The 12,089-nt window shown below is 51.2% G+C and overlaps 1 protein-coding gene across 13 annotated transcripts in view; it reads left to right on the top strand.

Annotated features, from left to right (window-relative positions):
- The first annotated feature begins 2,130 nt into the window (after window positions 1–2,130).
- The window catches only part of CARS2 (cysteinyl-tRNA synthetase 2, mitochondrial), a 29,595-nt gene continuing 19,636 nt past the window's right edge, over window positions 2,131–12,089 (top strand). For 4 of the 13 annotated variants that reach the window (XM_086330575.1, XM_086330574.1, XM_086330570.1 and 1 more), the window contains exons 1-3: window positions 2,132–3,093; window positions 3,455–3,505; window positions 7,067–7,184. In XM_086330575.1, the coding sequence (XP_086186701.1) occupies window positions 2,606–3,093; window positions 3,455–3,505; window positions 7,067–7,184 (657 nt within the window). In that variant the 5' untranslated portion in view covers window positions 2,132–2,605. Of the gene's footprint in view, window positions 3,319–3,454; window positions 3,506–7,066; window positions 7,185–8,742; window positions 8,845–12,089 lie in introns of all 13 variants that reach the window. The other 9 variants (XM_086330569.1, XM_086330568.1, XM_086330571.1 and 6 more) reach the window with 5 other exon arrangements.

The raw sequence follows: 12,089 nt of genomic DNA, 5'->3' as shown, positions 1-12,089 counted from the left end.
TACATGTGTTCCCCATCCTGAACCCTAATCACCCATTTTAAAATGCCACTAAAGAGCTTAATTTTGAGGATACATTGAAGAATTTGGGTAGTTTCAATTGTTGTTCTTTGGAGTATGTTTCAAAAATTGATATTAAGTGTTTTTTCTAAGGTTATAGTTCTAGTTTCACTGAAGATGTTCAAACTTATGGAAGAAAAAGAGATGAATTATAATTCTTTCTGTTTTGAGCTGCTTAAATATAAATCCTAACATGTTCATCTCAAACCTGAAGTGCCCTAAACAATATGTGCTTCCCCATCTACTATACTTTGGATTTACAGATTTTGCTTTGAAGCAAAATGTAATGCTGAGAACTACACTTTTTGTTGTCATTAAGGGCTACGAAATGGCATTCATGACATTTTGGAATCATTAATTATACTTACTGGTTCTGACCTAGACTGGGAGGAGTCTTTCTCTCTCTCTCTCTGGGTATGTATGCTACTATATCTTCCTGGTCACTTTAATATTGAACTTGCAAGAGAAGTCATGCTTTTAACCATCAGTGAATAATGTGTCTGTTTTTCCGTTTGACGATTCCCAGAAGACTTAAGGTAGCACTGCTGTCCGCCAAGGGCTGAGCACCTTACAGGACCAGTTTTCAGAGGACAGAATATACCTCTTAGTTTAAAAAATCATGATTTCCCATGGCCAGTTAAAACATGCCAGCTGTCCAGGTTCACGTGCAGGGTTCCATCTTCAGTCTCACTAAATTTGTTTTTAAAACTTCTAGCTTTCCCCTCAAATTCTTCATGTTCTTACAGATTGCAGTCAAGCCTTTTGTCGTTTTCTTATTTTTCTGGCATATCTAATATCTGTCAGAGCTTTCTCTATCAGATGTTTTACTGCTCGGATTTTCTCCCACCTGCAACAGGTGGATCTCCTTAGAGATTACCCTTTTCTGAATTTGGTGGTGGTGACTCAGAGGTTAAAGCCTCTGCTCGCGATGCGGGAGACCCGGGTTCAATCCCTGGGTGGGGAAGATACCCTGGAGAAGGAAATGGCAACCCACTCCAGTACTCTTGCCTGGAGAATCCCATGGATGGAGGAGCCTGGTGGGCTACAGTCCACGGGGTCGCAGAGAGTCGGACACGACTGAGCAACTTCTCTTTCACTTTTCACTTGCATGCATTGGAGAAGGAAATGGCACCCCACTCCAGTATTCTTGCCTGGAGAATCCCATGGATGGAGGAGCCTGGTGGGCTACAGTCCACAGGGTCGCAGAGAGTCGGACACGACTGAGCAACTTCTCTTTCACTTTTCACAGTGAAAGAGGTGGCTTAGTGGGTCAAGAATCTGCCTACCAAGCAGGAGACCTGGGTTCAATCCCTGGGTTGGGAAGATCCCCTGGAGACGCAAATGGCAAACCACTCCAGTATCCTTGCCTAGAGAATCCGACGGACAGAGGAGCCTGCTGGGCTACAGTCTATGGGGTGGCAGAAGAGTTGGACAGGACTGAGCACCTAAACAACCAGAGTTGAAAATAATTTACATCTGAAGTACTCAAGGAACATACTGCTATATTCAAAATGGATAACCAACAAGGACCTATTGTATAGCACGTGGAATTCTCAGTCTTGTGACAGCCTGGATTGGGGGGGGGAGGGGGGAGGATGGATACATATACATGTATGGCTGAGTCCCTTCGCTGTTCCCCTCAAACTACCATTACATTGTTAATTGGCTATACCCCTATGCAAAATAAAAAGTTTAAAGTTTGAAAAAAGAAAAAATCCAAAAATAATTAGGGAGAAAAACACACACCTTGTACTAGAAAGGAGAGAGAATTACAAAAGAGCAACGAGGCAAGTGTGCAGGCAGTGGGGAGGGGGTTAATGCTGAAGCAGGGCTCTGAGTGGTGGGGGAGAGGGGCTTGGCTCCCATGGGAGGTCTCCTAATTGTGAATGACAAGCTCTAACGCTTCAGCCGTCAAGCCTTCGGACACAGTTCCCGTGGAATTGCAGAGCTGGACTCCAGAGGTCTTGGGGAAAGTTTAAGTGCTGTTGGAAGGTACTTCTTTGTCTCTACTGGAGCACTTGCCTTGTTATAGAACGACCAAAACAAACCCCCAAAACAACTGAGAAACTTAATGTGCTGGTTTTTTTTATTTTTATTTTATTTTTTAAAAAATTAAAAAAAAATTTTTTTAATTTTATTTATTTATTTTTTTTAATGTGCTGTTTTGAGGACTGCAAAAGCAAAGGGGATTTCTTTGTTTTTTTGAGACGCTGTTTTGGAAGATATCAAGAAGGACACGTTTGTCGAGATAATTTGAAAGTTAACTTCAAGAGAATCCGCCTTTAAAGAGTCTCGTTGAAACCGCAATTCACAATGCTTTTGTTCTCAAGAGACCAGATGACAGAACTTACAACCGTAAAATGAATCCCGGGCAGTCATTTCCTACTACGCGTACTCGATGAATGGGTGGTGTCCGAGCTTTGCCCTTTCATCCGGGGACAGGGTGTGCCGTGTTGGGGTGCAGACGTGCTCAGTGTGTGCATGAGCCGTGTTGGGGTGCAGACGTGCCCCCGGAGCAGGCGCGGAGCCGTCAGCGGCTGCCCGCCCCATGGCACTGGGTCCTGCGGCGCCCGGGCCCGGCCCGGGGTTGCACCGAGTCAGCTCAGTCCAGCGCCGCCCCGGACGAGAAGGGCGGAGCTCTGCCCACCGCCCCGGGGCGGGGCCGCCACCCAAGCCTGCCGCTCCCCTCCCCCCGCGCGCCGCGGCCCCGCCCCCCGCGCCGCGGCGAACTCTTGCCTGCCTCTTCCGGGTGGGCGGGGCGACCGGGCCTTCCGGTGGGCGTGGCCTGTTGACCCCCCCCGGCGTGGGCGTGGCCTGCGGGCCTTGCGCGCCGGCCATGCTGGGGACGCGCCGGGCCTGCGGGGGCGCTTGGCTGCTCCGGGCCGCACGGGGCCCGGAGCCGGGCCGCTCCGCGTCGGGGGCGCGCGGGCAGGGCTGGCTGCAGCCCACGGGCTACGACACGGGCGTCAAGGTGTACAACAGCCTCACCCGGAGGAAGGACCCGTTGATTGTGAGCCGAGCGGACGCCGCCTCCTGGTAGCCCGCCGGGACTCGGGGAGCGGGGGTGCGGCGGGGCGGGAGGGGCTGCACCCAGCCTTTCGGAGGCGGGCGCCCTGCGTGGGGCGCGGGCTTGCGTCCTCAGGTGCAGGCGTCTAATGAGTGATGAAGTACTCCGGCGGCACCTGTAAAGACCCTCGGGTAGTCCCAGCGTTTCACGGATTTGGCGCTGAATTTAGTGATCCGAGGGTCATACATCCCCGGGTACGCATCCCCCACAGCGGTTACCTTTCTTTTCTTTTTTTACAAAGAGACATGGTTATATGCTGATTATGACTGAGAACGTGGCGTTCTGTCTTGCAAGTTTGCTTTACATGGTGGGTCTTCCCTCTGTCCCCAGGTACAGCTGCGGACCAACGGTCTACGATCACGCACACCTGGGTCATGCTTGGTGAGTGTCCTGACGCTGAATTTTCACCCTTTAAGGAACCGTTTATTTTGGAAAGAAAACCTTTTGCAGGGTTTTTTTTTTTTTTTTTTCCCCTATCCCTCAAGTGACAACTTAAGAATCCTGAGTAGTTAGTGTATTCCAGGCATTGCGGGAAGCATACATATTACATCCTCACTTGGTGCCATTTCAGGTGAGGAGACTCAGGGACACAGTGAGAGCAAGGGAAAGGACCGTTTGCAATCAGATGCTTCCTGTTGTGTTTAGTGGGATGAGGCCCTTCAGAGGGCCCTTGAGTCAGCTGGTCAGGTGTTTCCGCGCCCCCTCCCCCTGCCCCCCATTTACTTCCCAACTTTGGACAAGGCACTTTATTACTGAGTCCTGGTTTCTTCGTCTTTCAGATAGGGATAATTATATTCTTCTTTTGAATCTCGACAGTTTAATGAAATAAAGCCCACAAAGTGCTGCTTAGCCCAGTCCCTGATGTGGGAAGGCTGCCAAAGGCCCTCCTGTTCTCCAGGATAGGTGACCCGTGGGAGGGCACCCTGTAGGAAGCGTGGCGCGTGAGCTGGAGCCTGAGCTCTCTGACCGCCCCACTAGTGCTCGCTCTGTCTTTTAAATCTGTCTCCTAAGCTTGTCCAAATTGCTGCTTTTCCTAGTATTTTGTCTGTTCTCTTGTGCATCTCTTAAATTTATCTTTCAGATCTAGATTAAAAGTTACCTTTATTTAGTATGTATTTTAGAAATTATGCATCACCCAGCAAGACCTGAATTTTTTGTGTGTATTATAGCAAAATAAATAGACTAGTAGTCTTTTTTTTCCCCCTCTTCATTTTGGGCTAACTTACTATTGATTTGTTGTTGCTCAGTCGTGTCCAGCTCTTTGTGACCCCATGGACTGCAGCATGCCAGGCTTCTCTGTCCTTTAGGGTCTCCCAGAGCTTGCTCAAACTCATGTCTGTCGATTAGGTGATGCCATCCAAGCATCTTATCCTCTGTCGCCCTGTTCTCCTCCCTGCTCCATTTTTCTCAGCATCAGGGTCTTTTCCAGTGAGTCAGCTCTTTGCATCAGGTGGCCAAAGTACTATTAGTTATAAAAAGCATATTTTGATCTCTTTTTTGAAGTATTAAATATGTTGGGGAAACACCGGAAACAGTAGAGGTTACTGTTTGTCCTACCCTGGAAAAGCTCTCCTCAAAGGCAAAGAGAAAGCATTTTTGTTATTGAAGGAGAATGAAAGGAGTATGGGGTGCGCCGCTGAAAGGATCACATAAATAGCAGGAACTGGCGAGGTTTCATGTGAGCTGGGTGGGCCCAGCTCTCTGGTTCAGGCAGGTATACAGCCCGGAGTCCCACAGGTTAGGCCCCTCCTGTTAAGTGGTGAAAGTGACCTTCTTGGTAACTTCATTTCAAAGAGAAGGCTTCTGGGTCCTTGAAACTTCATGAGTTGTGAATAAGGAACATTTAGGTACATTTTGGAAGGACTAAAGAAGAAGTTCTGAAAGGAAGGGGGTGCGAGGCAGCCTCGCCCTTATTTTTTACCCAGGAGCATCAGTTGCGATCTGTGCTCGTCCTTGACGATATGGACAAGCGTGCCGACCTGCAGTGTGCAGCCCAGCCGATGCTCACGGCCCCGAGACCAAGAGAGTGCTCCCAGCACCCCAGAAGCCTGTCTGGCTCCCTGGCCAGGGTGACCGCTCTGGGCACCCACCACTCAGGAAGAGTCATCAAGTGGGGGTGTCCCTAGTGAGGCAGAAACCTAAGACATCGGAAAAGGTTGTGGTCTCGGGCTGGGATGGTCAGGCACAGTCCACTGCTCTTGAGGTCAAAAGCCGGAAGCCCAAGACCGCCTCCTCTTCGGGTCTGCCCCTGCTCACTATGCAGGTTCCTGCCTCCACACCTTCCTCCCCACCTGCTTCTGCTTTAAAGAGACAGACGCTTAACTGGACAGCACTCTGTGCCGGGCACTGTTCTAAACTCCGCAAACCCCAGCCAGTGCAGTTCTCTCACCACGCCAGCTGGTGGTGCTGTTACCTCCTAAGTGTAACCCGGGAAGGGTCCCAGGTGGACAGTGCTGAGCCAGGCCGGCTGCAGAATCCAGTTTCCCATGGGTGCAGCAGCCGCAGCCTGGTGAGTGGACCCACCCCTGGGCTCCCAAGGTGCCCACAGGGCGCGTGAGACCCGGGGAGCGGCCACCCTCGGGTATCGGGCCCCCCAGCACCTGCCCCTCCCCACCAGCTCCTTCAGCCACACGTGTGATTCGACTTTTTCTTTCCGTCTGTTTTAAGTTCTTGTTAACTTCATCCTTAAAATCTCATTTCTTGCAGTGTTTTCCTGACCTGACAATGAGAGGCACTGGGATGATACTTAAAATCAGAATTAGCTGAAATTTCTGCTGTGCAGGCACTGAGATTACGTACCACAGCCTTGTGAGATAGTAGACTTTTGTCCAGTTTGTGAATTGGCAGTCTGAGGCTTCGAAGGGATGTTTAATCTCTTAGTTTCTTGGGAAGGCGTTTCAGAGATGGCTTGGCCCTAGAATTTGGCGTCAGCTATGTCTGGGGTGGGTGGGTATGGAAACAAGGGATACAATGAGGAGGAGCTTTGTTTTCAAAGGAAAATGATGTTATGAACCCAAGTTCAGAGAGGCCGCGTGTATAACAGAGACGAGCGTGAGACTGGCTGACCTGGAAAGTTAAGGTTGCTCTTATGGGGAATCTAGTTTCTTGAGATTTTAAGTAGATATTGGATTTTAATCCAAGATTAGTCCTGAATATTCGTTGGAAGGACTGATGCTGAAACTCCAATGCTTCGGCCACCTGAGGCGAAGAATTGTCTCACTGGAAAAGACCCTGATGCTGGGAAAGATTGAAGGCAGGAGGAGAAGGGGATGACAGAGGATGAGATGGTTGGATGGTATCACCAACTTGATGGACATGAGCTTGAGTAAGCTCCAGGAGTTGGTGATGGACAGGGCGGCCTGGCGTGCTACAGTCCATGGGGTCGCAAAGAGTCAGACACAACTGAGCGACTGACCTGAGCTGGATTTTAAACCCTTGCTTTTTCAAGTCTGCGTTGCTCCCGTGCAGCCTGCCCGTAAGCTGGAGTTCCCACTTTCCACAGCCGCTTGCACACTTCCTGGGAGTGACCTTTCCAGCTTTGATGGGATCATCTCTGTCTTGACTTATTATCTGCCTCTGTCTCTTGTCACGGTCAGAGGTTAGTTATCCTAGAGCATGAACACGGGCGGTAAAAGCACCCAGCCTCTTGGCCACCTCCTGACTTTGTGTCACGAGTGAACCTTTACACAGTGGAGCAGGTGTAAACTCACTCAGACAACAGCTCAAAGTTAAAAGTGCTCGTGTTGGGTCCTGAAATTGAGGCAGCGCCTTAGTTTTCTCACGCGGACCCAAGAGGGCCGGTGAAAGGCTTTTCCTTTTGCAGCTGCCCTTGAACGTCCTTGATCACACAGTTGTGTGGCCTCACGGTAAAGGGAGCACACTCTTTGAAGATCGCAGTAGTGGCTTTCAGGATGAAAGGTGCCGTAATGTTCTTCCTTTCAGCTCCTACGTCAGATTTGATATAATTCGGAGGATCCTCAGCAGGGTGTTCGGGTGCACCGTCGTCATGGTGATGGGAATCACAGACGTGGACGATAAGATAATCAGACGCGCCAACGAGGTGAGCGAGGGCCACGCGGAGCAGGGCTTTGACCGGTGAGTGGGCCGACCCCACCTCACAGTTGTCTGCGCCTCGCGAGACTTCTCACACCTGCTGTCCACACGTGACTGCGTGAGGCTGTTCAGAGAGGTCTCCTCACCCTGCTGAGAAGTGTGGTCGACTCCGCCTTTACCTAATCCTCCCATCCCGAGGACACCTCCCGGGCTGAGTCCAGGCCCTCCCTGCCCTGTCGGCCTGCGGGATGTATCTCCTTCCCTGTTACAGGGGAACTCAGAGGCTGGCTTGGGAATTTCGCTCCTGTGAGGTTTGATTTTCTTACTTGTTAAATAAACAGGACACTCCTCTTATATCTCATGTGGCATTTAAAGGACCTTTTGGGGGGGATTTCTAGCATAGGGATTAAATAAAGTATTTTGTTACATTTTTATTTTTTTTACTTAAGAATTTTTTATTTCATTTTTTTTTGGCCGCATCACAAGGCTTGTGGGATTTTAGTTCTCCGACCAGGGATTAAGCCTGTGTCCTTAGCTATGAGAACGTAGGGTCTTGTCCACTGGTGACCAAGGCATTTCCTGTAGTTGTACTTTTAAAAGTCTACTTTCAAAGGTTCACCTCCTCTGTGTTTTATAATCAGCAGCTGTGTATAACATTTGTACGTGACTGTATGTAACAGCTGGGGCTTCCCAGGTGGCACTAGCGGTAAAGAATGCGCCAGTGCAGGAGACGGAGGAGGTGGGGCTTTGATCCCTGGGTGGGAAGATCGTCTGGAGGAGGGCGTGCCTGGAGAATTCCATGGACAGAGGAACCTGCAGTCCATAGGGTTTTAAAGAGATACAACTGAAGCACTTTAACATGCATGCACATATATAACACTTGTCTCTAAAGATATATAAAAACTTGTTAAAGTATCTAGTTTATAGAAAAACGTGCTGAGGGCTTTACGTCCTATAACTTTAAAAGCGTCTGAATGCATATATAGAGTTTTCTGGAAAGCCAGTTTATTCTTTACACTGTTTTGCAACCTGCTTTTCCCACTTACTGTATTTTGAGTGTTTTCTCATGTTCTTTAACTTTAAAAGCGTCTGAATGCATATATGGAGTTTTCTGGAAAGCCAGTTTATTCTTTACACTGTTTTGCAACCTGCTTTTCCCACTTACTGTATTTTGAGTGTTTTCTCATGTTCTTTAACTTTAAAAGCGTCTGAATGCACATATAGAGTTTTCTGGAAAGCCAGTTTATTCTTTACACTGTTTTGCAACCTGCTTTTCCCACTTACTGTATTTTGAGTGTTTTCTCATGTTCTTAAGCACTCATCAACATTTTAAAAGGCAGCATTCTACCCCAGGGACATATCTGAACTCGCTGTCCTGATTTTTGGACTCTTGCATTCCTCCCGTGTTCTGTCATTTTCTCTCAGATTTATTTTCTAGGAAGCCCGTCTTCCTGTTTCCTACTGACTGCCTTCATTCAGCGTTCGGGGGAGTGTGTCGGGGGTACTCAGCGATTCCCCTGGTCTCCCCGGCGCTGACTCTCCACACTGTTCTGTCTGATCTCCAGATCCGCAACCTGTGCCTGGTGTCCCCTAGGGTCAGGTGTCCGCCCTGGCCACCATGGAAGCGCAGCGCGAGGTCACGTGATGCTGGCGTGGCCGTGGGCGCCGTGAGTGGGGAGCTGATGGGGCGTGGGAGGTGGCAGCGGGAAGCAGGTAGGCTGCCCCGGCTGCTGGAGCGGGCCCACCTCCCGCCACCCGCCCAGGGCCCTGCGCTGTCTCCCTGGGGCCGCCCGGGGCCGTCTGCGCTGAGGTTGTGCTCAGACACTCACTGGGCCGGCGGTTCTGGGGTCCAGAGGAGCCTTTGAGCGAATCCGATGCAGGAAGCAGTGGCCTCTCGTCCATGGTCAGGACAGACGGGGGCAAGGGGCAGGCCTGCCAGTCCCTCTGGAGGCTGCCGGGGTCTGGGCGGTGCTGAGCAGGACCCCGGGCCCCGATGGGGAGGTCAGCCCTGCGGTGCTGAGCAGGATGCGGGCTGGAGCCGGGCCTGGCTGGCTGGGGAGACGGAGAGGTGGGGGACTCTGATGTGGCAGGTGGATGGGTGTTGGTGTGTGGGCGGTAACCCCTGGCAGAGAGGACGCCAGGCTGGTTGAGGAAGAGGGTGCCCGGGTCGCCCGCCCAGGTATGTCCCTGTGCTGGCTGTGCTGGGGTCGGCTGTGACCCTTCAGAGCCGGAAGTGGGTTCTCCACCTGTCATGAGGCTCAGCTGGTGGGGGCCGATGGGGGGGGGAAAGGTTGGCAGAATTGGTTTAGAAATGGTAAGTGTAGAGAGCGTTTTAATTTTTGACAGCTGAGCACGTCCATACTTGTAACATAGCAGGCTGCTAACCTGGCATCACGCAGTCTTGTTTGTTCTGAAGATAGAATCCTACTTCAGCATGTTAAACCACGGTCTGAAGCACATAGTTATGAAAACACCTATTTGTTTCTTAGTGTCCAACAAAAAGGCTGTTCTTTTTACCAGAGGCAAGGTTTTTTTTTGACGATGGCCGTATCCTTCATGCCATCTGCTTCAGTGTGTGCTCTTAAAATAGTTTAAATTATATTTCATTTCTCTGAATCACTTTCTTGACTTTAACTTTTGGCAGAGTTTTATTGTTTGTCAGGAATAAAAGCTGCAGGAGGATTTCTGGGGGAGGAATGAAAAGAAACAAGGTATATTCACAGGGTTACATTTTGTGTTAAGAAAAATGATACTAAGTGCCTCAGTGATTGAAGCAGAGTTACTGTCTTTGTGCCTTGGAACCCTGGCCTGCGTGCCCTTCTATCCGGGAGGAAGGTTGGACAGGCGTTCAAGGTCCCCTGCCTGCCTGGGATAGCGCCCAGCCCAGCTGATCGTTGCTGTTGCTCAGTCGCTCAGTCGTGTCCGACTCTTTGTGACCCCATGGACCGCAGCACGCCAGGCCTCCCTGTCCATCACCAACTCCCAGAGCTTGCTCAAACTCATGTCCATCGAGTTGGTGATGCCATCCAGCCTTCTCATCTCTGTCGCCCCCTTCTCCTCCTGCCCTCAATCTTTCCCAGCATCAGGGTCTTTTCCAGTGAGTTGACTCTTCATATCAGGTGGCCAAAGCACTGGAGCTTTAGCATCAGTCATTCCAGTGAATATTCAGGGTTGATTTCCTTCAGGATGGACTGGTTGGATCTCCTTGCAGTCCTGGGGACTCTCAGAGTCTCCTCCCTCCGGGCGGGCCTGGGCTCTCAGGGCCAGTGCGGTGTCAGCAGCGCCCCCTGCAGGTGGTCCTGTGGAGAGAGCATCGTGAGCCCCTCTTGGGGGGACCAGGTGCCTGGAGGTTCCGTGTCCAGTTGCTTCAGTTTGGGGGTCTGATTCCCTGTCCCCCACGCCAGCAGCAGCTTGTGTCCACTTCTGGCCCACAGTCACCTGTGACGGTCCCTAGGGTCCCGCCGAGGGGGCGGGAGGAGCCGCGTGTGAGGACCCCACGTTTCCTGTCACCAGAGCGGGGCTGCCTGCATCTGGAGTTCCCAGGGGCGAGCAGAGCAAGTCCGTAAGAGTAGAGGCTAGAGGAGGAGGGCCTACCGGGTGCTAATGGCTCAGGAGCTGCAGAAAGTTGCTTGGTTTTCTTTACTCTTTCCCCTTTTGCACAGCTCAGTAGACGCAGGCCAGACCCGGGGGAAGCTGTGTGTCTGCACATAAGGTCCAGGCCGACGCGCCCTCCACACCTGTGGCTCCCTGTGGCGATGCTGACCACCCCCCGCCCCACCAAGCCTCCTCTGCAGCGGCCCCCTCTCCCCCCGCCCCTGCCTGCCTTCCGTGTCTGGAGACCGAGGAGATGAAACACCAATTCACAGTTATACCAAGAGACAGGCGATGGGACACGCTGGAGTGTCCAGAGACAGACACAGTAATTTTGGAAATTCGTTTTTGGTGAAGATGGCATTTCACATCAGCGGGGAACAGAGGATTACTCAGTAAGAAGCTGACGACTGGGTGACCATCTGAGGGAAGAAGTAAACCAAAGTTGGATATATGGCTCACAACCAGATTTGAAGCTGATCAGAGATTTCACATAAAGACGTGGAAGCATGGATTATTAGAGTAAACCATGGGGCACTTTTTTGTAGCCACCTGTCCAGAAGGCTTTGCTAAGTTTGTTTCCAAACCCAGAAAAGGTTGAGAAATGTAAAAGATTGCTAAATACAAAAATGAAATTTTCTGCGTGCCATAAAATAACCATGAAGTTGAAAGACATTTGGGAACAGGTGAAATTCATATGGAGGATAAAAGGTCTATCTCTTTTCTTGAAGATACTTCCTCCGTATCAGTAAGACAAGACTTTAAGGACCTGCAGCTCTGTAGAGCCGTGGTTAACTTCAGACGGTTTAATGCACATGGTCCCTAAACACTCGAGATGTTCGAGCTCCCTCAGAACAGGAGAGACTCAGGTTAGAGATGCAGTGAGGAGGCGCGTTTACAGTTGGCGCCACCGTGACTATGGTCTGGCGGGCCCTCAGCAGCGCCTGAGCGAGGTGCTCAGTTTCAGGTTCCTCTGGAGGCGCTGGCAGCGGCCACCCAGGATATGCACGCATGTCCTCAAGCACGGCGTCACGCGTGGTCTGCCCCGTGTGTGTGTATGTGTGTGTGAGCACACTCGTGTGTCACGCGTGGCTCAGGCGGTGCCCGTGTGTGTGTGCACTCGTGTGCATCACGGCTCAGTGTGCTGCGTGCCTGGGGCCTGCACAGCGTGTGGCTTTAGCCGAGGACGCCAGTGCAGGCCGCGAGCCCGGTTTCGGGAGGAGGCACAGACGGAAGGTGTTTGCTTTCTGGGAGGGGCCGGGCGGGGGCACACTTCCCTCCCGCCCCCAGGAGAGGAATACTGCTCAGGAAACTCATGAGG

The sequence above is a fragment of the Bos grunniens genome, chromosome 12 (genome assembly GCF_055505025.1).
Source record: "Bos grunniens cultivar Pamir isolate PY7600 chromosome 12, Bosgru_T2T1.0, whole genome shotgun sequence".
NCBI lineage: Eukaryota > Metazoa > Chordata > Mammalia > Artiodactyla > Bovidae > Bos > Bos grunniens.
This window is presented reverse-complemented; position numbering and strand designations above follow the sequence as displayed.